This window comes from Uloborus diversus, unplaced genomic scaffold (genome assembly GCF_026930045.1).
Source record: "Uloborus diversus isolate 005 unplaced genomic scaffold, Udiv.v.3.1 scaffold_1323, whole genome shotgun sequence".
In the NCBI taxonomy this organism is placed as follows: Eukaryota; Metazoa; Arthropoda; class Arachnida; order Araneae; family Uloboridae; genus Uloborus; species Uloborus diversus.
This window is the reverse complement of record NW_026558014.1, coordinates 25,651-51,695: the sequence shown is the minus strand read 5'-3', so window position 1 is coordinate 51,695 and position 26,045 is coordinate 25,651. Positions and strand designations below refer to the sequence as shown.

At 33.4% G+C, this 26,045-nt stretch overlaps 1 protein-coding gene across 1 annotated transcript; it reads right to left on the bottom strand.

The window, feature by feature from the left end:
• Nucleotides 1-1,545: 1,545 nt before the first annotated feature.
• LOC129232721 (1-acylglycerol-3-phosphate O-acyltransferase ABHD5-like) lies at nt 1,546-26,045 on the bottom strand (the record flags this gene model as incomplete). Its single annotated transcript, XM_054866835.1, has 5 exons — nt 25,709-26,045; nt 22,079-22,263; nt 21,379-21,657; nt 8,121-8,381; nt 1,546-1,660 (listed from the first exon to the last, which is right to left on the bottom strand). Coding segments are annotated over exons 1-5 (914 nt in total), but the record flags the coding sequence as incomplete, so codon positions are not given.

Below are 26,045 nucleotides of genomic sequence, written 5' to 3'. Positions count from 1 at the left end.
AAAGGATTGAAACCTCAAACACGAAAGCAATTTTTTGCGATACAGCATATCGAACCTATGTTCAGAAAATTGCACTGATGAAATATTTTTAAAAGAATTATAAGCAATCTAAACTATGCTTTAGATTGCTTATAATGATTTTTGAAAGAATCAAGCAATAAAGAAACTTTTCATACTTTTTCAAGTCTTTCAAGCACTTGGAAAAAAAACTTGATATTTTTTAGGAACTTTTCAAGGTTTTTCAAGGGCGTAAAATTTACGAACATATGCGCCTGTAAAAAAAAATGGCGCATGCGCCACGAGATTACTTCCGAATTTATTTGCAAAAGAGGTGGTTCATAGCAGAGTTACTATTACAGTCAACGCACGACACAACAGTTTCAAGAGCTCGGGATACGGGATCCAATGAAAACTTTGAGATGAATATTCGAGTTATCGAGATCTGAGATCGGAAAGTTCATTCGTTATTGCAAACGTGAGGCTGCAATTCCGAGAAATATCGGTAGCACCCTGCTCCGCGAATCGACGTCATAACTCTTCCCCCAAACCTCTTTTTTATGGATTTCCATGCTGCAGTGGTTGAAGGAGTAATGACGTCAATCTGAAGCAAAACCGAAATAATACGGGAAAGTCAGGTTAAGGCGCCGCGGCCGCTTGTTTGGTTGTACAATATCTTTGAACACAATGGAAACTTTTAAAATCTGATTTTTAAGTAAAAAACAATATAAAAGCGGACTAATCGGACCAAAATGTTAAAAAGCGGTCTAAAGCGAACTTAACCTTAAAAAACGGACTTTGGCGGGAAAAACGGACCATTTGGGAGCCCTGATGATGTATAAATACAAATGAAAAGTAGTTAATAATGTTTAATATTTACTTATTCAACAAACTAATATACTCCCCTTAATCTAAAAAAGGCTAAAAAATAATAAAAAAATTTAAAATCAGATTCCTTTTTAAAAATCTGACACCTTTTAGAAGAAATGAATAAACTGATGAAAATCAATTAAAATTTTATAAGTAGTACTAGCCGCCAGGGTGGCTAGTACTGTACATCCTGCCTCTATCTCTGCTCCTGTATAGCTGCCTGTACCTTGCTGCCTACGGCGACTCGTGCAACCCGTCTGCGGTGGATTGTACATATATTCTTTGGTTTGATCATAATCATTACTATTATTATTTGCTTGTAAATATGTTCCGATAGTCAAATAAAAAAAGTAGAACTTTGGTGAGTGCACTTGAATGTGCTGTATTCCTCTAACAAGCACCCTTAAAAAATCAGAAATTAAAAACATTTACTAAATTCTGAAATGATTTTAGATACTCATTCAACTGCTGATCATGTTTATTAAATGCACTTGACGTATCATCATCATTTGAGGAGGCAAAAAGTCCTTATATGCATTAAATCGGGACACCCCTCAATATTTTAAGACTTGGACTGGAAGAATTTTAGCTTCCTATTTCATTAAATCGGAAATAATCCGAATTATCTAATATTATACAAAAATAATGTATTCAAAACAAAATCTACAAAAATTTTACCTAGGATTTTGAGCATTACAATGATAAACATAATCCATAATGCACCGAGGATTCCGCAGAAATGTTCCATATTTCCTTCTTAAATCACTTCGAAATTGTTTCACTAGATACGGACCTAAAATTAAAGTGTACAAAATATTAAGTAATAACATAAATGTAGCATAACATGTAATAAAATAACATGTAATAAAAAATTAAGAAATAACATAAATGTAGCATATCTTCTTTTCAATCACAAGGAGTCACTGTCTCACATCAAGTGAAAGAACGGCCAAATAAACAATTGTGACATCTGTATCACAAAAAAAAGTTCATTGCTAACAGCCTGAACTAAAAACTTATGAAACCTAATCCTTTTTAATTATTGCCTTCCACCCCTCTAGTCCAGTACCTTTACTGCGCTTTTAGACTTTGGCCTGTAAAAAAATAAGGCATCTTTTAGCGCCACATATTTCCCCTATTTGTTGCTAACAAAGCAGGGGTGCTCCCCCTCCCCAATATTTCTGAACGCCTTTGTGCTTTTTTATGTTTATAACCTTCTTTTTTTCATTTATTTTTTAAATATTTTTTATTTTCCTATTTATTTATTTTTAATTATTATTGTTTTAAAAAAAAGGGTCTGGGCTCTGCCAATGAAATACGCATACACACAGAATAAATAAAGAAAGAAAAATAAAACAAATAATTTAAATAAAAATAAATCAATAAATGAATTTAAATCAATAAAAGAATTCAAATAAATAAACATTAAAAAATCTTCCCAAAAATTTTGATCGCGCAACTTGCGCCATAATCCCTTTTGTGGGCACCCATCATAAAGTAAAATTTTTCGCAATGATCACAAAACTCTCTGATGTGCATATTTTTAAAAAAAATCGGATTACATTTTTTTTAAAAGAAAGAATCACATTCAATCAGCCATTAAAGATCACTACCAAAATACTAGCGATATTCCTATACAGGGCCGGATTTGGAAGTGTGGAGGCCCCTAATCAGGGTTCGAAAAGATCATTATATTTTCGAACATATTCGATACTTTGATATATATCCGAATATTTTGATATATATGTATATATCCGATATTTTTGATCAGCACTTTAATAGTAAATATATCCCCTGACCCGTGAAAGGATTTTTTGTAAAAATTTTATTGTGGGGGCCCTTTGTTGTGGAGACCCTATGGCAGTAGCCCCACATGCCCTCCCCTAAATCCGGCAATGCTCCTGTAAAAAAGAAACTTTCTAAATTTAAAATTGTCTAATGAACTAAATTTACAGAACAAAACTATTTAGAAGAAAATGATTTCATTAATCAATTTAAAAAAAAAATAATATAGAACATGAAAAGATTATTGCAGCTCATTAAGAACTTCTGACGCACTTACAAACAAAACAATGTGCCGCATGCTCAAAACAGTGATAACAACTTCAGAATTGCTGACGCAAAAAGCAGCCAGCGTACAGAGGCCGCTCAAAAAATGAAGACAAAAAATACTTTCTGTGAATGTCTGCCGACTGCTATGGAGCGCCAATGCCAGAGAGTAAATAAAAAGAACTGCAGGGGGAAGGAGAAAGTTGGAACTACAAAATGACGAATGGTAGCAGGATAAACAAGGCTGAAAGAAATTATTTTTGATGTCACATAGAGCGTCTAAAAATAAAAGAAATTCCCCTGACATTTCCAGAAATTTAGGTTAATTTTCCTTTTTCCTGACATTTCCCAGACCATTTTCGGCAATTTTCATTTTCTAAGACAAATCCAGTTTTCCGGTGCGTGGCAACCCTGCTTACTGCAGAAATACAATGAAAGCCACCTCAGACCATGTCATGCAAATAGCCTTGTTCCCATGGAGCTCTTCTACTCCAGAAAAAACTTGCTATAAACTGCATTCCCATTATTTCCCACATAAATGAAGATCTTTCTTCCTCCTGCTTCCTTCTCGAGTAAATGCAGAATTTTTACCCAGAATGCAATATGTGAAACATGTCAGCTTACTTGCTGGGTGTAGCCGCTAAGGGTGCTGGGGAAAAAAGCTTTCTCGGGTACAACATACAACCTCTTTCGCAAGTGAATGGTGAATTTTTTTCAACCGTTTTTTTCCCAGAGCTGGAGCAGGGAAATGTGAGGTACAAAAGTCTCACGTGAATGTGGCCAATGAGAATGAAATTCAGAAATTTCATTTTGAAAAATATTATTTTGCCATAGAGTTAATTATCTTGAGTGAGAAGGTTAATAAAAAAAAAATTAAGCATTATTTTCAAATTATTGAGATTAAAAGGACTCTAATTTGATCAGTAAAATTGAAATCTAAACAGATAAAAACAGTACAGCAAAAAAAAAAAGAAACTGCGCAAAAAATATAAACTCTAATGAATTTAATAAAAACAATTATTTCCAAATGTTTTTAATTTTTATCACAAGTCACTTTTCACCAATAATATAACATAGCGAACACATTTATAGCAAATGAATTTACTTGGTGAAAAATAAGCAAAATGAGATAAATTTGCATTTTTGTCTCCTAAGTTTCTCTCAAAATCCGACTTTTAAATGACACACAAAACTTGACCCAAAACGTACCAAATGCATACCCACCAATTTGAGAAAATTTCTATGTGTATAATACTCATAATGCTTCAATGATAAACCTGTAAATCTGTTTTTTAAATTCTACTAACTGATGTAACACAGTTGTATCTGGTATCCTCCATTTTCAAGAAAAAAGATTTTATCGCGTCATTTATGTATTTATTTTTGCTGCTATTTTTTTATAATTACAGTCGAACTCGCTTAGAAAAAGAGCAAAGGGACCGTGAAATTTGCTCATTATAACCGAGTACTAGCAAAAAGCAGGTATATTGAAATGTTTTTTTAAAAATACCAAACATTACTTTATATGGTCCGCTTTACTTTCAAATAATTTTTAGTATGTTGTTTGAAACGCTTACAGTCATTCTTCTTTTCATCAAAAGCAGCCAATAATCAGGGGTAAAAGTGACCAACTTGTCACAAATAGGACATTTTCCGCAAAAAATATAGGACAAATATAGGACACATTATATGAATAATTTTGCTATGAAAATAGAAACAATATATATCATATTATTTAGTTATTCTTATCAATGATTTTGTTTAAAAAAAAAAAAAAACCTCAAAGTTATAACTTACATCTGTAATGACTTTCCTGTAGTTGAAAGAATATTTTTTGAAAAAACTGTACTTTAACTTAACCTAAATAACTAAACAAAATTAACAAAGATAATTGTATTATTTCTTCCTCACTGATGACCCAAGTACTAATTCCACTGTTCATTGATTTTATATCTGAACTGAACCCTTTACCACTTGTATTAAGAACAAACAGAGCTTGAGAAGGATCCTTCTGATGGTTTTCAGAGTTTTCTTTATGCTAGAATGTTTTAGCATGCAGCCTCAATTGTGAAAATCCACTATTGCTTATGGGCACTGAACAGTTGCAAAAATGGCAAAAAGCAGTAAAATCATCTTTTCCTTTAGTGCACCATGCACCAAAATTTGTACAATTAATGTCCTCCTGGTTCAACCACTCCACACGAAATTTTGTTACGCGATGCAATTTTGCCATTATAATTCCACTCATTACAACAAACTACGTTTTAACATCATAAGGAACTAACATTGCACGATCCCAAAATTTCACAAAAAGAAAAGATTGCAAAAAAAAAAATTAGAACATTCCGACCAGAAAATGCACTGAACACAAAATATACCAACGAAAATCAGGATCGAAAACAAAACAAATGGCTGTTGCCCCCCTCCTCCCCAAATCTAAAACGAACTTCAAATTTAGTTCTTGAAACACCACCCACTATAGAGTGACGTCACATTGCTGTAGCCAATGAGAGAAGATGCTTGTCGCAGGATTTAGTCAGTTGAGTTTTTTAATTTGAAATTCGTTTGGGCACGTACTTTCAGCGAAAAATCCGATGTCAGAAAGTTTATTTACTGTTCCTTTTAAAAGATATATAGGGTAAAAAACGGGAATATAGGAAATATCGGACATTTTTGAAAAATATAGGAAATATGGGACAATTTTGACGCTTTTTTTGAAAATATAGGAAATATAGGATATACAGGACTACTTCGACCCCTGAATAATGTTCTTTGTTTTTTTAAAGTGTTGAAACAATAGAAGAAGATAAATCATGCTTTTTGTAGACTTCAGATACTTTTGTGCCATCCTCTAACTTGCATAAAACATCTACATTTTCTTCAATGGATAAATTTCACATTTAGATATTGCAAGACAAAATTTGATGCTGGCACTCTATGAATATAACTCAAATAACGAGTTCCGCACAAGTGCCCTACACCATCTCTCTTTTGTCTAAAGTCCGCCTCCAGAGGTGTTTACACGTGTGCATTCCACAAAATTTAAAAATAAGATCATCGTCACTTTATCATAGAATGTACGACTCATCATTAACTTTCGGTTCACTTTGGAATGTTGCAAAAAAATTTTCAAGTAAGGACTAGCTTAGCTGTAGAAGTGGAAGTCGAACAAAATTTTAAGAATTACAAAAATATTGCTTGCTGTAGCCGTTTGGTTGTTAAAAGCGAGTTATCCTCCCACAGACTTATCATTGTGCCAACCAAATATTTCAGATTTCCTCACTAAACCCGGGTTCTTATTAAATCAGGGCTCATGATAACCAAGTTTGACTGTACCAAAAAAATGTTGTTCTTCATCATTCAAGCAAACATTTTTTGAGAAAAATACTTTTACAGTTACATTTTAATAAAGCTAACATTTTTTATCATTATAAGAACTGACACTGCCAAAAGATTAAGGCTGAAAATAATCCCTGCATTTTAGAAATAAACATTCTTTCTAAGCGTGGCCTAATTTTTTCCAGAGAACAATAGCTTTTAACAGGGAGAACATTTTCAATTTGTCGAATAATAAAATACCATCATGCACATATAGCATATAACAACATCTAATTAGAAGATATACTAGCTGTAATAATTTGCTGCTTGGGTCTTAGAATAAAAAAAAAACTACCATTCGAAATTTTTTTGAACTGATCTGCAAACCTTTTCCGGGCTTAACGCAACAAACTAAAAATTTCAGCAAAATCGGCCAGGTAGTTCTCCAGTTTCGCAGGTTCAAACACACAGACGCTTTCTTGCAGATTTCATTTTATACTATGTTACAGATAATAGGCATTAATTTCATTTTTTCAACCTGCAATTCTGGATTAGTCTTCCAATTTAGAAAAAAAAAATTAATTGTCCTAAGGACTTTTTATTATTATTATTTATTTAGAGAATCGAATTGATAAACAGCCTTTTAAAATATTCTAAACAGACCGCTTTGCAAACTCTCAGAAGTTTGCAAAAGTACCACTACTGATATTAAATTACAGTAGAAACTCATTGATTCACACTAAAATCGAATCCAGGTCATCTGAATTTAGGAAAGCACGGATTAAACAAAATTACCTATAAATTGAGCCAAGGTACATAAACAAACTACTGTTCACAGTAAAAATTGTAGTTTTAAAGCAAGAGAATTATTTATAAAACTGCAAAAAAGAAAATTAAGTGTACTTATTATGTACAGTACATACCTACCCATGTATGAAGTAGGTCAGCAAAAGTACATTATTGCACTAACTCCCCTTTAATTTATTCAGTCTCCAAATGATAAAGCCGCAAGGGAACTTTGAATAGGTTTGTTACATAGAAACTTCGCAAAAGAGAAAATAGTAAATTTCGATGCTTAATTTTTAACAAAGGTAACTTCCGATCACGCACGGAATAAATCCATTTTAAAACGGCCTGATCAACGTCGTCATGCACGCACAATCGTACTCGTTTTCCATTAGAATTTCACATTTCACCAGCTTTACTTAAAATGGAATTCCTATTTCCTTCACTTTTCTTGTTAATGCTGTTTCCGACATCATTGAGGAGTGAATTTTTTTTTTCTTTATAGTCAAACACTTTCTCTTCGACATTTTGAGAACAATGCACTAGGTTTCAGAGCAAAGTGAAAATGAGCAAAACGTGCACGTGGTCACTTCAAGAGACTCCAGCGCATCGTCAACACATTTCCAGGAAACTCACCCCGTCTAGGAATTCTACACTCCTCCTTTCAAATCCCTCCCCTTCCATCACCACAAAGGACAAAGAGAAAGGAATGTTGAAAGACAAGATAACTAAATTGTAGAATAAGTAAGCCTCAACAAAAGCACCAGAAGAAAAACGTCTATTTTCCAAAACATCGACACTTTCTCCCCATAAAAAGTTTGCAATAGAGAAATTCAGTCGTTTGATATTCGTCAAAGAGAGACAGATGTGCATGCTTTTTTATTGAAACTTTTTGTTTTACTGAACATGCTTCGATATATAGTGAAATTCGCTAAATAGAGTGTTCGCTATACGGAGACCCGACTGTATGTGCATCTAAATGACAATCTGGATTAGGTAAAATCTGAAGGTCTAGATTATTGAAGGTTTACTGTAAGTTAAAATATGGAACTTCTGCTGTGATTATTAAAAGTTCTAACACAAGCAAGAAAAATACTAACCGAATGGTCCAGCCAATCTCACACAAGCTAAATAATTAAATCCTTGTAAAAAGCTGTTCAGGAATTTGACCCAAGAATCCATTTCATAACGATGCATCAGTGAAATGGGTTTTTCAGGCAAACCCCAGGGGTCTACTAAAATAAGAAGTGCAACTCTGGCTGGATAATGCAAGGCATACGAGGCTGCAATATAGCCTCCCATGCTGTGTCCAAGGAGTATGAACTTGTCTAATCCAACCGCCGTTCTCCATTTTTCAAGAGCTATGAAAACAAACAGAAAACATAAATGAAAAAAATATATAATAAAATGACATTTGTAGTTGAACAATTTCAAGCAGTACAATGTCAGTATTGTGAGTTTCTAAAGCATTTTCAACAATATTGCAGATACACAGGTCACTTGCCACTTGCTTGCAATAGCAAAATAAAAGTAAAAAGTGATTCTTTCAGAATTAATAAAATTTATTATAAAAGTTTAACTGAGCTCAAACAAACACAAAAAATACTTTTATTAAATTAATAACAACACAGTAGAGTTTTATTATTATTATTATTTATTTATTTATATTATTTAATTAATTAATTTATTTTTGATACCCAAAAATCATGGTTGCCAATTTTTAGCTTGAGCATTAACAATATCATGGGTTTAAGGCTCTTCTAAACCTCTCCGTAAAATCTTACTCGGCCAAATTGCAGAATGGGTGGCAACAAAAGGGGTGTACCTGGGAGGGTCTCACTTGATTTTTTTGGCACTTCTAATTGGTCTGATTTCATGATGGACAGCGTCAATCACCGAGTACTTCAATGGAAGTCATAAATTTTTCCAAAAGAGAGTGACCGGGCTCTGACACAGGCCGCCCATGAAAAAAGAGTGTCGAATGAACCCACAGGGCATGCACAAGGAACAAATTAACAAGCATAGAATCTATTCTTCCGCTCCCTCACTTTCTGCCCTAGAGGACAAATTGTTTCTTGAAGAACTTCCTCGCAGTTGAAAATAAATTCTTGTTTCCTTTTAAAGTTAGTTAAAATGCAATATATATATATATATATGTGGGAGCCGAGCTACTGGTAATAACTATGAAAATGCTTGTATTCACTTATAGAAGCACTCATTGATGACATAGTTTTAGCTACTAAACATTTAATGATAACTAAACTACACATAACTAATATTTACAAAAATGATTACAATGCAGAAGTGCAGCCGTCTTGCTGCTCGTCTTAAACCACGTCTTACGTCTTTCGTCTCCTCAAAGTTATTCACTAATCAAAAAAGTTTTACCGCCCTTGGCGCTGTTCGTTTTGTCGCCGGACTCTACGTCGTCATCTCTTGGCGAGTTTTACATCCAAGAAAGCTAAAATGTATGAAGGGCTGTGCAAGTGTACCAGGGTATACCAGAGTCGGCACCACAAGTTCGGCCGTCCTGCACTCGACTGGACCTCCAGGCGAACCTGAAAATATAGTAAGCAAAAAAACAAAAACAAAACAACAATTAAACTAAAATTAAATTGGTTGCAAAAGTTTTTCGTCTTCAAAAGTTCAGTCTTTGATTTGCTCGTCTTAAAATTTTTCGTCTTCACAAAAATGTTCGTCTGCAAATGAAAACTGTCCGTCTTTAAAAATTGTTCGTCTTTAAAAATTTTTTCTTCGTCCTCGTCTTTGAAAAAAATTAGTCTTCGTCTTTAAAAAAAATATCGTCTTCGTCTTAAAAAATATCGTCTTCATCTTTAAAAAATATCGTCTTCGTCTTTAAAAAATTTCACCTTCGTCTTTAAAAAAAAAAGAACTTCGTCGTCGTGCGTTTCGTCTTTTATCATTTGCTTCGTCTTTCTTTCGTCATTTGTGTTTTCTTTCATCTTTTTCGTCTTCTTTTGGTATTCGTTTTTCGTCTTTAAATTGAAAGTATGGACAGTTGGTTACAAAAAGTCGGTGTTCTTTTCTTCTATTTTTTACACTTCTTTGCTTCTTTTAATCTTTTTTTTTTTTATTTAATTAACATTCCGAAAAGCTGTTCCATGGTTTAAGGAATTCTGCGCATGTTGATGTGCAGTTTGGTCCTTCGTGAGTTCCTTCTTTGATGACATCAAACGTATTTCCTCCTTTCACCTTCGTTATTCTGTACGGGCCTAGGTACTTCGGTTTAAGTTTTAGGTGAGGTCCAAATTGCGTTCTTTTGATGGCGACCAAATCGTTAACTTCGTAAGGCTTCGGTTTTTTCCTTCGTAAATTGTATGTCTTCTTGTTTTCTTCCTGAATTTTAAAAATTTGTTCCTTCGCATGTTTTCTCATATCTTCTCTTTGGGCTTCAAAACTGGCTTGAAATTCAACTTCAATCATTTCTTTCAGCTTTTCAAGTCCTGCAACCTTCATCTTCGTTCCAAAAAGTAATTCAAATGGAGTTTTATCAATGCTTCTTTGATATGTTGAGTTAATGGCTTGTTGCAGTTTATTCGTGTGCTTGTACCATTGAGCAGGGTTTTCCAAGGACAATTTAGAAAGAATTGCAATAATTGTTTGATTAATTCGTTCGACTTGGCCATTTGCTCTTGGTAATCCTGTCGTTATAAAATGATGATTAATGCCCTCTTTTGCGCAGTAATCAGCAAATTCACTAGAAGTAAATGCTGGTCCTTTATCCGAGATTATTTGTGAAGGGTTTCCAAATACAGTCTTTTGAAGCTCTAATTTGGCTATGGTTTCAACAGACGTCGTTGTTTTTGTTGGGTAGATCCATACAAACTTAGTAAAGGCGTCAACTACAACAAAAATGTGTTTGTAATTTTTGTTAGTACTCTCTAAGGGTCCAATGTGGTCAACATGATACGTTTTCAGTGGGACGTCTTCTTTATGCAATGGATGCAAAAGACCTTCTTTTTTTCCCTTTTTATGGTTCAGAAGTATACAATGGACACAGTTTCCTATTATTTTTTCTGTTTTCTGTCTTAGTTTTGGGATAAAATAATATTCTTCTATTTCCTTTTCAGTATACTTGATACCTGAGTGACTTTTCTCGTGCGCATTTCTTATTATTTCTGTTTGCATATTCTCTGGCACAACCACTAATTCTTTACCTTCAACAAATTTATATAATATTCCATTTCTATCACAATAATCTTCATAATCTGAAATTTTAAGTAATTCCTTAATAGTTTTAATTTCAGTATCTTTATCTTGAGCTGATTTCAGCTGTGGCAACAAATTATCGACTGAAATGCAAAACACGTCGATAGGGGAGCGGCTGAGAGCGTCAACATGTGGCATCTTGCTTCCAGGACGATGTTCAATGTCATAATTAAATTCCTGTAGTAACAAAGCCCAACGAGCTACACGGGTACATAAGTCTCGTTTTGACAACGTTTTCTCAAACGCGGCGCAATCGGTTACAATTTTGAAATGGATACCCAGAAGGTAAACACGGAACTTCTTTATCCCTTCGATGACGGCTAGAGCCTCAAGTTCATAACTAGAATATTTCTTTTCGGCATCAGTCGTTTTTCTACTCATGAAATAGGTTGGATGAAAATTCTTTTCATTTGGGGGTTTTTGCATCAAAATTGCAGAATACCCTTCTAGGCTAGCGTCCGTATGAAGTTCAGTCTCAAATTTAGGGTTGTAGATTCCCAAAACAGGTGTGTCAGCTAACAACATTTTTAATTGGTTGAACGCATGTTTTTCTTCGACTCCAAAATGAAATTTTCGATCCTTTTTCAAGAGATCACTTAACGGCCTAGCTATTATGGAATATTTCGGGATAAACTTCCTAAAATATCCTGTTAAACCTAAAAAGCTTTGAACCTTTTTCAAATTAGTCGGCTCTGGAAAATTAAGAACTGCTTTAGTTTTTAAAGTAGATGGGAAAATATTTCCACCCTCGATTACATGTCCTAAGAAATCAATACGTTTTTTCAGGAAATGGGACTTCTTAAAATTGACTTCAAGTCCGTATTCGCTTGCAGTTTTTAAGACCAGTTCAAGCCGTTCAATACCTTCTTCGGGAGAGGAAGACAAAATGATTATATCATCCATATAAGGCAAAACAATACCCTTATTAATTAATTCTCGAAAAATAGTGTTGATATATCTTGTAAAGACCGCCGGAGAGTTACATAATCCGAAAGGGACTTGCCGAAATTGGTATTGTCCTTCATGCGTTACAAATGACGTATATCTTCTGCTCTCTTCACTTACATTTACATGAAAAAAAGCGTTTTTGAGGTCAATAGTACTAAAAATATTGGAGCCCTGCAGTCTATCCAAAATATCTTCAATTAGTGGAAGAGGAAATCTATCTTTTACTATAACCTTATTTAGTTTTCTATAATCAATGCATACGCGCGGTGTCCCATCTTTCTTTTTTACAATAACCACTGGACTGCAATACTCAGAGGAACTGGGTTCCACTACACCTTCTTTTAACCATTCGGCAACCTGAGCTTCGACGATCATTTTTTCTGAGAATGCCAACCTACGGGGATGATGAGATATAGGCACGTCATTTTTTACCAAAATTTTTAACTCAACATTAGTGGTTTTAATTTTTTGAGGCACATAGTTGGAAATCAATGTCTTTACTTTAGATCTTAAATCATGAGGAATATCAGGAGAAATATTCATTTCAACTTCTTCAGCACATACATTAATTGGCAAGACAGATAAAACATCATAATGTTCTGCATCTTTGGGTTTAGCTTGAATCGTAACACCATTATCATCAATTATTGTTATTCCTTGCATCAAAACATTTAGTCCGATAATTACATCGCAAGCCATTATTTCGTTATTCACCACAACTACATCTGCTTTACATTTAAAATTGTCAATTTGAATATCACTCTCAAAAACTCCAACTGGTTTTACTTGACATTTACCGAATCCTGACAAAACAGTATTTAAAGGAAGTAATTGAAATCGCTTACCAGGAGAATTCAATTTCTTAAAAATTGATTCCCGGATTAATGTGGCTTGTGACCCTGAATCGATAATAGCATTTTTTACCACTGAGTTACCAATTTTTACTTCTTTATTTAAATTTTTCTTCTTTGGAACATTTAAATGAGCAACGTCTGGTTTCTTATTAGGGCAATTAGAAGCTTTGTGCCCAAAATTTTCGCACTGAAAACATTTAAGCCCCTTATCCTTGTGTACACAATTTTTCGAAATGTGGTTTTTCAAACCGCAATTGTAGCAAATTTTTTCTCTGTAGTTTTCGTTGTTGGTGTTATATCGCGTCTTCTCATTATTTTGTTCATAGTGTATCTTATTTTTATTGTTTAAATCTCTTTTGAAATTGGAAGTATACCCACTCTTTTTTAAGCGATCATCATTTGACATTTTTTGCTTGGTTCTGTCGAAAGGTTTCTCATTTCTAGCCAAATCATTTTTCATTACTTCGTATACTTTGAGTTTTTCTTTAAAATCATTTATATCGCGCGCTCCATAAAGAATTGTTTTATTTTCCGGTTTATCTTGAATTCCCTTTATTACATAACTGATAAGAGATATGTCATCAATACGTCCAGAAAGAGCCAATTGTTTCATCTTTAAAAAATATTCTTGCGTAGTCTCAGAATGTCGCATTTTACGCTCGCTCATTAAACTATGAAGCGAAGCCGAATTAACTTGTGTGGAAAATTCGCTGATTAGCGCTTTCTTTAATTTTTCATAAGAATTAATATTTTGTTCGGTGTTGATAAATAATGCGGCATTTCCTCCAAAACAGCGTTTAGCAAAAATAAATTTTTGAACTTCAGTAAGGTTAAATAACTTAGAAACACTTTCAAAAGTTTCTACCCAAGAAGAAATGTTTTCATGCGGTTCTGCATTAAATTTCGGCAGGGAGTGTTCAATATCAGAATAATGTAAAAGATAGCTCGTAGCCAAAACATTGCCTGAATCAGAATAATTAATTACAGGCGGCGGTGCTACTTTGTTTTCAATTCCAACAGATAAATCGTTACTAATAACTTCCTCGTTCTGACCGGACTGCTGATGATCCGAGAATGAGTCATCTTCTGAGTGGGAATGGTGTTCGTCAAGCTCTGACAGCGAAGAAATATCTGTCAGAAAGGAGAGAATGCTTTTTGCTAACTCAGATTTATTTCCCTCCAAGGGAATGTTCAAAAGATTTGCAATAGTTATTATTTCGCTAAGAGAAAATTTTTTCTCGATGTCTTTTAATTTATTTTTGAATTCATCTGATTCTGGGTTGTATTCAAATCCCGTAAAATTTCTTAAGCGCTTTCTATTGGAACTATCCCCGTTATCAGAAAATATAAAACGGTGGAGAAGCACTATTTTTTCTCGCTTAAAGTTTCTGAGCGCAAAGTCAATGTTTTTAATCTCTTTCAACTGCATATTTGAAGAAAATAAATTCACTCACCCCTTTTCCGGATGCTTGAAATCAGATTATCCAACAGAGAATTTCAGATAGTTCACAAGGCACAGTCACAAGAGAATTTAAGATAGTTCACAAGGCACAGTCACATTTGACTCAGTTCTCTCTTTTTTTTTTTTTTTTTTTTTTTGCAAATTTTCGGAGACAGTTAGTATCAATCAGTTTTCCGGTTAATCATACTTGCAAACATTATGCTCCAAAAGAATTTGGGTGTAGGCGTTCCTCAAATCGATCCTTAATCCCACTTCTGAATTTTTTGTGGGAGCCGAGCTACTGGTAATAACTATGAAAATGCTTGTATTCACTTATAGAAGCACTCATTGATGACATAGTTTTAGCTACTAAACATTTAATGATAACTAAACTACACATAACTAATATTTACAAAAATGATTACAATGCAGAAGTGCAGCCGTCTTGCTGCTCGTCTTAAACCACGTCTTACGTCTTTCGTCTCCTCAAAGTTATTCACTAATCAAAAAAGTTTTACCGCCCTTGGCGCTGTTCGTTTTGTCGCCGGACTCTACGTCGTCATCTCTTGGCGAGTTTTACATCCAAGAAAGCTAAAATGTATGAAGGGCTGTGCAAGTGTACCAGGGTATACCAGAGTCGGCACCACATATATATATATATATATATATATATATTTTTCAATTCTATATTATCTCATGTATACGCTATACACGGTTGTCCTTTGCTATCCTTTTCAACCTATATCAAAAGAATATTCTGTCACTTATTCACACTGTATTCAACAACCAAAAACCACAGACAGGAACAACGTTCCCAAATTCTGAAATATTCAACCAACTTTTCTAAAATTGAGTCTGCAGCCACTCACTTCTTTCCCATGACACTGAATATTTTTAGGAACATTTGATACTCTGCTCATTTTATCATATCATATATTTTTATGCTTTACCTTCAGAGAGAGAGTGCTTAGCTCCCCCAAAGCATGTTTGAGGCATTTGGAAAACGCAATATCCGCCCAACGCCATGTCAGAGTTTTTGCTCTGATAAAAAACTATAATAAGCGAAAAATCAATCTTCTTCTCAAAAGGCAAGATTAAAACTCCTTAGATAGCAGTGACCAAAAAAAAAACAAAAAAAAAAAAAAAAAAACAAATAATGACACATTCCAATTTAGTTTTAGAACTGTTGTTCCATAACAAATCTGTTGTACAACGCCTTGAGATAATTTCAATATTTTTGCACTAATAGCGTACAAAGAAGTCATGTAGCGCACAGAATTATTTCTTTTTTTGAATCACATTTGATTTTGCATAAATTGCTCATACGGAGGGGCAAGGGGGGCAACTGCCCCTACTTTTAAAATTAAAGGGGCTATGCATCTCCACTTTTTTAAGTTCAAATTAAACGATGGATCGAAGAATGATAATATTGTTCGATGCACGTTCAGTTTAAAAAAACTGAGAGTTGACTTAGTAAGTGTGGGTTTTATATTTTTCTCTAGTTATTATTTCATAAAAAGTGAAATGGAGCTTTAAATTGGAAGAAAGAACTCGATAACTTGACTGTGGCCATGCATCGCGATTTTTAAAATTGCGTCCTGAATTTTTTGTAGACCATTTAATCAAAAAAAAAAAAAAAAAAATGTTTAACTTCAGTTCATAGTAAGAATTCACCTTAGGGGCACCACCCATCTAACCTGCTGCCCCCCCCCCTCCCCAACTGAACTTTGGCATCCAGCTGTTTTGATGCACTAGCTGCCTATGTCATTTTGTACATTTGCTCATGTGAATGCTCTTAAAGCAGCAGGCCCCCCCCCCCCACTGTTAACATTATTTTATTCCTTTTTTCTGAAAATTTCAGTTAAAACTTCATAAAAAGTTGAAAAAATTCAATTTTTCAATTTTCCCGAATTGTAAATAAACCCCTTCGAAAAAAACGTTTTTTTCCCGTTTTTCCCCGAAATGTTACGGTTTTTTCGGACTGTTTTCATCTCTACTGAAGAGTGAAGTAAAAACTACATGATTTTCTTTTACTGGGGGTTTTGCTTCTACATGATTCACTGTAGGTTACTAGTATGAAAAAGTCGTTGATTTTACTTGTAGCCTAATTTATGCAGTTGTCAAAGAGCGCCTATATAGGGGTGCAAGGTGGGGCTTGAGCCCCCCCCCATTAGAAATGAGAACTCCCTTGCTTTTAGTGTTTTTTCTTTGTAAAAATGTATAAAAATTTCTTTTCCAGCCATTAATGAATAAGTTATTAAAAATGTCAAATTTTTAATATCTTTAATCTGAACTGAAATCAGTTTCCATGGTCAAAATATTCTGCTAAAGCATAGGGAAACTTTTAAGTCAACCTTAAATGTTTGCATATGGGCGCCCTTGCAGTTGTCGAATTCACAAAGAGAAATGTCGTATGATATGGCATGGGAGTATTGAGGTGGGATATGATCATGTGCTCCATATGCTGCACATATATTCACGAATCGTATGCTTAAGTGACGAAGATAACAAATTGTCAGTTGACCCGAACATAACGATTGATCTTATCTCTTTTCCAAGGAAGTAAACATTGGAATTTGGTAATGTTTTTGAGGTTACGAAATGTAGTTTAATATGTGTTGATATTAAAGACACTTTCAATTTGTTTTAGTTTGATAGTACTTTTTGGCTTTTTCTGTGTGAAGTAATCCTTGCCCAGATTTTTCCTTGTTAGGGCCCATGTTCCTAATGAGGCCAAATTGCTTTTCTTTGCTAAAACTGCTGAAAGACATAGTTAAAACCTAAAATTTCCCTTGGTTTTTATTTTTTTCTTAATTTTATGAGCCATGTGATGAATATGTAAAAGCCAGAGCAATTGAACCATGAGCAATACATTAGGTTTTGAACTTTAGGGTAGCCTTAAATGGGCACTTATTTCAAACTTCGGCATTTATTTTAAAAACTAGGGAGAGACTAGGGTGCCGTGAGAAAATTCTGATTCTTCAAAAGGTGCCACTGATTGGAAAAGTATGAGAACTTCCAAGTTAACTGAAATAATAATAATAATAAAAAAAAGACTTTGTAGTTGATAGTAACATGATGAAAGTAGCATACAAATATTAAAGAAATTTCTTGCCGGAATATGTGCTTAGAGCACAGAGCAAAAACTAATTGTATTCAACTAGTAAGAGAAACATCAAACTATTTGAATTATAATGAGTTGTTTTGACACTTTTCATCATTAAAAAATCTCTTTGTGGCCAAATAAATACTAATTCAGAATACTCAATTACTTTTGAAGCATATGCCATTTAAAAAAAAAAAAAAAGAGGGTGATCCATGTATGAACAGTAATTTTCCAAATTCGAGGTAATTCTTGGTCACTCAATAATTTAAATAAAATAATAATGCAATTTTAGGTAAAGGGATTATTTGACTAGTTTCTAAATTATTTAAGCTTACTCCATGTCAAATCAAAAAATTTTATCATTTACACTTTAGAAAAAGATGGTATGGTTTTTTGACCCATAATTCCCTCGCCTGACCCTACAGTTGAAAACCTAAGTCTGTAAATAAAATATATTTTTAGCATGCAAATTATAATTGTTATGAAGTATTTTGTCTGAGGAGGGATGACTTCTGGTGCAGAGCAGAATTGACAGACCATATAATGACTTGTTTTAGAACATTTTAAATTTAAAACAAAAAGCAAAAACAAAACAAAAAAAAAATTGAAAGTAAAAAAAAAAGTGAACTAAAGTAAAAAAAAAAGGAAAGTGAAGTAAAGTAATGTAAAAAGAAAATTGTTCAGGATTAAAACCACCATTTTAAATAAATTCATTTAAATCATTGGCTCCTTTATACTTTAACAATTTTATTCTTCTGGTGTAAAGTAGCACTACTTTTATTGAAATAATTTATTTCATATGGCTCAAGGTCACTCTTTCCATCAGGATAACTTTGAACCAGGTTAAAAATATCTTTAAAATCATATAATTGAGCATGTAATCTGAAACCAATGAATATCATAAAAAACATGTATTAAATGTTATGGGTTAGCATTTTCAATACTAATTTTAAGAAAGTATTAAAAAATAAATAAATAAATGAAAGTTTATGAAATAACTTCGAAAAGTTATCAAATAGAATTCGAAAAAGAAAAAAAAAATTTAAAAATGTGTGTTTGGTTCGATGTAGTAAAAGAAGTTGAATAAAGTTCAAGATGTTTCAGAGACTATGTTGCAAGCCTAAAATGATCAGATCTGCTTTTTTTTCATCCAAAATACATAAAATATCTAATTTTTTTCATTAATTTGTCATTATATTAAAGACTTCAAACTAATAGAAACTTCAAAAAAATACAACCACATTACTTTCTGGTCTCCCAAATCAAAGCTTTCTCTCATCTCAATTCGCATTTCTTAGGAGTATTTACATTTTAGACAGCATTTTTGACCTCTAAAAGAACTTGTTTGGTAAGAACAGAAACCGCAAAACGACAAAGCAGGGTCGGATTAGGAAGTGTGGAGGCCCCATGGCAACGAAGGAGTGGAGGCCCCTAATCAGGGTTTGAAAAGATCAACATTTTTTCGAAAAAAGCAGATACTTTGATATACATCTGAATATTTTAATATATATGTAAATATCCGATATTTTCGATTTTTTGACCCGTGAAAGTTAGGATATTTTGTAAAAATTATATTGTGGGGGCCCCTATGTTGTGACGGCCCAGGGGCAGTAGCACCGCCTGCCCTCCCTTAAATCCGGCCCTGCGACAAAGGATGAAGGGTCATTAAGAGATCCAGTAATTTATTGCCTGTCCTATCACTTGAAGTGGAGGGGAGAAGAGAGTCCTACAAAGTGGGACGAAATGGGTGGGGTCTGATGGAAGGCGTGATTTTGAGTTTTTCAGTTTTTTGAAAACAGGGCATTATTACGCGAAGAATATTAAACGAACAAATTGTCTCAGAAACAAACTTAAAATATGTTTTTAAAGAGAAATGTTCTATCTCCTGTGCTCCTTCTTCAGTTTTTCCATATCATTTTTAAAACATGTGTAGTCATTTAAAGTTTTAAAATGTTATAAAAAAAAATGTTTCAAAATCACCATAGGAAAACCGAAAAAGTGCATCGCTAGTTCTGTGTCATAGCCATTGTTTAAAACAAACCGCATGAAAATATTACAATAATTTCTCATGTTATGCTTGGGATTGGTAGCAGATTTTCCCGTAGAGAAAGCATTAGCGTTTCAAACCAAGATGGACGGTATGGAAGAGCCTTAAGGGAGAAAATCGAGAACTGAAAAGTTTTGTGAAAAATGATAAAATCTCATCAATAGAAAAAAAAGATGCAATTTAAAAATAATAATTATCAATTAAGAATAACAGTAAAACAGGAATTTTTGAGCACTGAATGCTATTGTAAAAAAAAATACATGAAAAAATTAAGTATTATGCATAGGAGTGCAGAATTAGTGTAACTGAAATTTTAAAAGTACTTTGAAAAATTAAATAGATTTTCTACTTTTTCATCAGTTTTACAGCTTTTTGCAGTAAACAAGGCACATTGGTTCGCTTTTCTACATCCTATTTTTGCCTCATCAAAACATTAAATGAGCTACTCCATTTTCTACCATATGTTACATCAAATATATGTCTTTACGATATCCCAGCCTTTTTCTTTTTCTTTTTTCGAATATGTTCAATTCATTACCTCTTATAAGATTATCTTTTTACTAGAACCTTGTTAAGGTGACTAACATGCCCTGTGCTCGGGGTACCTTGTTCTGCACTAGGAAAACAACTTCTGCAGAATTTTAATGATATATATCTACTATTCTAACTTATTTTCTTTTGTGGTTAGAATGGAAATCATATAATTTAAACATCAATATAGCATATTAAATTAACCAAAATAGGAAACCTTTTACTTTGGCACTATTTATGCCAGGACCATCCATATTTTTGTGAGAATCAGTCAAACTTTTAAAAAACAATTCAAAATGTAGAATAATGATATAAAAAGAGAAAAAATGGTATACTGTTTTTTTTTCAGTAAAACCTCAACAAAGAATGGATGAATTTTATGGAGATATAAATACAATAAATTGAGGCAATTTAATTTGTATCATAAAATTCCTAAAGTTTTCAAACTTTAATTAAAGTAGCAAATGTCTATACAAGGAAATGGATCTTTGGTCCACCTTTTCAAACGCCAAGTTCATTTTAAAAAGGGGGAGGGGGGTAATCGGTGGACACACCCAAACATTTAACTGCGTGAAAAAATCTTAGGGTCTTTTGTATCACTTGCACTTAGTTTGCTGCTAATTTTGTTGCAGTTTTTCTGCTAGTTAAAGACATTTCAAATTTTAAAAACTGCTGCTTATTCAGCACAATGTGATGGCCAAAAAGCCTTCTTCTAAAAACAATGAAATAGAGTCTTTGGATACCACATGACAAAGGCAGAGTCAAGTACCTTCATCTGGCAAACAAACAACACAAATATAAAGGGTCTTTCAATAAGAGTGGGCAGGTTTTCTCTATATAAAAAATAAAAGTAAGGTTTCAAAGAAATTCTGGAAGGAAGTTTGTGGTGGACCTGCGTCCAGGAGACCCCATAGTACCTACAGCCTTGAAATTTTGCACAAAATTACAAATTAAAAAATTTATTTTTAATTTTTAACATATGCCTTTCTTTTAGGATAGAAAGGATTAAATATAAATGAAGATCAAGGGTAACATATGCGTCTTCTAGAGACCCATTCAATTACTTAATATAAATTACCGAATATACATTCCATGAAGATAATTTTTTTCATTTAGAAAGATTAGTAAGATTTTCTTTTTGATAAATGTCATAATAATTACTATATATGACAGATAATTTGTGTGCTCAAGATGTACTTACAAATGAAAAACTGCATCTCAGCTTCTAACGCATCGCTGCTAAAATCTGGTCTTGAACTCTGTCCAAAACCGAGCAAATCAATTGCATATATTGGTCGAGAGGCAGACAAGCTGTCTAAATTCATCAGCCACAGTCCAACACCACCAGCAAATCCATGCAGCAACACCAATGGAATCCCATCCGCATTAGTATTCATACAAATCGTCCACACGTAATTGTCCTCTGGACCACAGCATTTTCCAATATTAATATGTTTTGAGGAGTAAGGACGTTTCAAATCTAAAATGGAATGGAAGATAAGATGTTAGTGCAAACAAAAATTAAGTAAAAAAAAAAAATAAATTCTTAAAAATGAAAACAAGAATTTTAATGTAGCTAAAATAGTTGTAAGCCTTGTTTTTGGTTAGCAATGCCCATAATGCTTAGTTGAATTCCTATTGAGTAAAAGTCAACTCAGATTATTAAGTGAAAACAAAAAATGTATATAATTTTTCAATAAGTACACTGGCATTAAAAAAATTAAAGCCTTATGCCTCTGTTACAGTAATATTTTTGATAATCCAAAACAATAAATGTGCTTTTCACCCATGTCATTAAAATTCTTTTTTAATAACCTTCAGTTGAGTTAAATGACAATTGCAAAAAAAAAACTACATCATTCTAAAATGCAATAAGTCGAAAAAGTAATAAACTTAAATACTTGAGAAAACTTGTTCCTCTACTATTTCCAATGCTTGCGTTGATGTTGGACTCCAATGAAACCAGCTCATAATCCATCGAGGACATACTTTAAAGAAAAAGTTAGGAACAACATTGACTGCATAAGAAAGGAATTGCCCTAATAGCTCCGCTTTTGAAAATGCAGGAATGGAAGAACTGAAAAATCTGGAAAAGCAAAACATTTTGTTTGTACTGTAATATTTAATTTTATTATATACAACTAAACATTAAAAAAAATATATACACACATCAGCATAAACTGCATAGTAAGTACAGTAGCTACCTTCTATCCAGTATTTTGTATCTACCAATCAGCTTCAGGGGCGTGCTTCGAGTTTTAGTGGCTCTGCGCGAAATTTGTTTTAATAGTCGATAAATAATCATTTTTTTACTCATTTATTCTCTCTTAAAACATAACACACCTCATTATCACACACTACAACCTGCATCAACCCCATCACATAAAAATTGACATTTATTTAGACACTAGAAAGTCGCCTGTCAAGGTGTGACGAGTGAAAATTGTTTCTCTTCTTCTATATTTTAATGAAGCAACTGCCTGTTTGGAGATATTTTAATAGTTGAAATTTTAACCCTAACTCCAGTGGATTAACAGCACAGTAGATAGCGTTCATAGTTGATCGCTTTTTTGATTCTTCATTCCCTTGAAATGACACAGTTTTACCGCAGTAAAACAATTAAGTTACCGAATTGAGTTCAGCCTTGTCACAATAAAGCATTTCCCTGCATATTAAACATTACCAAAACACATTATCAAATTATCATGCCGTGGGGGGGAGTTTCATTGTTGAAACACGTGCATTACTTGATCATCAGCTATAATATATATGAGGATTTTATTACAAAATTGCTATATATTGTGTAAATTTAAAAAAAAAAGGAAGAAAAGAAACAGACCCAACAAAATTTGCCGAAAACGAACAGTCATTTTTTAAAAAAGAAAAATCTAAAGACAAATAAATTACGATGTACATTTTTTTTTTTTTTTTAATCTACTAAGATTAACTTTTCTAGCTTTTTGAGCAGCAAATGGATCAATTAAGTTTGAAAAATCTAAAGAAATACATAAATCATTTTCAATCGATATTAGTGCTAGAGCATTAAGACAAGCATTAGTCATCTTTGATCTTAAATACGTTTTAATTAATTTAAACTTTGAGAATGAAAGCAAACAAATATTAAAGTGTAGTGTTGAAGTTAAAGTTTCTGGAATGAAATTTACAAGAACTTTTAACTCTGTGTATAACAGTTCCATTCACATCGTCTAATTTCAACGCCAAGTTATTGCAATTAGTTTTTAAGCCATGCTCTTCCAAAGTTTTTAATGCTGGAATATTGCAAAGAAATCCAAATTTCTTGTTGAAGTCTTTTATTTATTGAAAGCATCCCTCAGTGGACATAATAGCTTGATCATGAATAGTGTTGAATAAATTTATGAGACAATTTCTTTCTGAATCATGAATTGCCTCATTATATGACTCGTAAGAAAACTGCTTCTTTACATTTCTTCTACAAAGAGATGTCACAGGAAAAAATATTAGCTGAACTTAGTTATAACTATTTTTTGAATATAAAAGTTGTCAATTAAGGAAGAGAGTTTTTCATTCATTTTTTTTCAGCAGAGAGAGGAGGGAGGTTGAATTTACATTAACATAATTTGCTAGCTGTATAAGTTAATTCGTGATTTTTACAAGTGATTACAAAATTAATGAAGAAAATATGGCACAAAATATGGTGGCAAAGAAAATTCTTGGAATCTGAAAGAGGTGTACAATTTATGAAATAAAGCCGCATATCCACACTGCGTTGTTTTCAGCCCGGGGGGAGGGGGTATACGAAACTGAAATCTAACTTCAGAACAATGTTCGTAAAAAGATTGAAAATTGTTGACCTTTTTTTGCCTTTTCACTTACAGAAAGTAAAGCACATATACACACAAGAAAATACGTGCATACATTAAAATAAAAACATTTTATACTGCCCATAAGTTAAAGTTAAAACAATGACACTGCGATGAAAAATATCAAACGTTGCAAAATGATCAACAAAAACCCATAACACTAAAGCAAATTATTGCATGATTGTAGCCCGGTGATCATCTAGATTGCAGTTCAAAGACAACTAATTTAAAAAAATTCCCAGGGAGGAGGGAGACACTGGATCTTTGTTCTCATTAACATTGTCAAAGATAGTTTAAAGATGTTCATCAAAATTATATATTCTCTTTTGACGAGTTATCGCGTGAAAAGTTCCTCATCAATCGTTAGTGCACATAAGACCTTCAGATACTGGCTTGGGGACGAGGGGAGAGGGCAATTTATTGGTTCCAAACTTGTTGAGGAAATTCAATTTCAAAAAACATCGCCCTCCCCCGCAAAGAGCGTCAATTGTCAGCTTAATTGGCTTTTTGGGAACATCAATTGAGAAATTTTGCCACCCCCCCCCCCAGAAAGAATTCTTGAATTCTTTCCCTTCTCCTAATGTTTCTAAACATTACACGTATGTTTTAAAACTCTGATTTTGAAAAAGTTTTGGGGGAATTCTCCAAATACCTCCCTCCTGCAAACAATGCTCAAGATCATCAAAAAAAACTTACAATACGTTTTTGAAGCTATACTTTTGAAAATTCTCTGGGGGAGTGTCCCCCCCCTATCATCTACACCACTATTACACTTTAAAAAAAATCACCATCCCCCCAAAAGCATCAACTGCCACTTAAAGAGGCGCTTTGGGAACTTCAATCAAGCAATTTTGCCTTGAAAGAATTCCTAAACCCCTCTCCCCCCCCCCCTCTAGTGTTTCTAAACATAGCTTACACATACGTTTTAGAGCTCTAATTTTGAAAAAGCTTTGAGAAAATTCTCCACATACCCCCTTCTGCAAACATTGCCCAAGTTCGTCGAAAAGGCTAACAATACGTTTTTGAACATATAATTTCGAAAATTTTCGGGGGAGTGCCCCTGTTCCCCCTATTATCAGCATGATACTTTTTACTAGGCAGGTGTTTGCATTTTTGATTCTTTTTCCCCGTATTCGTAAATGCAGTTCTCCTAATTTGAGTCCTCAAATACCAGTGGTGACTCCTTTCTAAAATTAGAAGATGTATCTGCTCTAATTTTTTACATCTGAAAAAAAAAAAAAGAACTCAAGGGCGTGGATAGCATCTCATCTTTAAGGAGCAAGTCTTAAGGGGCCGGTTCACGCTGTCCCATCCGCCACTGAGCAAGGCAGAAAGAATTCCACACCATACATAATTCCTGTAACTTGTTGTGGGAGATGAAGAAGAAAAAGTCGTCATATTAGCTGGGAAGCAAAACAAAAATTTTAACAAAAGAGAAAGCAAGGCAGAAAGATTTCTACCCCTTACATAATTCCTGTTGCAAAGGCCGTTTTGAATTGAACATAAAGTTTCAATAGGCTTTTTTAAATGCTGTTAGGTCGTTTTAATATTTTCAAAAACAGTAAGCAAAATCAATTAAGTTTTTGTGCTATCACGTTTAGTTCCGAGTGACCTTACCATAAAAGACATTTAAAATACATTAATAAGAATAATTAAATGCAAATGCTTATGACAATTTTTTATACATACTGTGGTCTAGAAACTCTTTGATGGGTTCTGGGGTGTCCTTGCAGATGTAGTTCTCGAACGTGCCCATTCGCCATCAGGAAAGAACGAATTTCAGGGTTTTTTTCAATTGAGGAAAATATTGATGCACAATAATAACATCCGAAATGAAATGCGCAATCATAAAGTCACGTGTTTATAGGATAACAACAAAGGATAAAACGAACCAAATTCAACATTTTTAAGTACTCATGACAGGAGAAACCATTTTTCTAACAAGTTTATTTCTTAATTCATTTCCCACAAACAATTAAGCTACAGTAAACGCTGATGATACTCGAAGTAAACATAGTTCAACCCT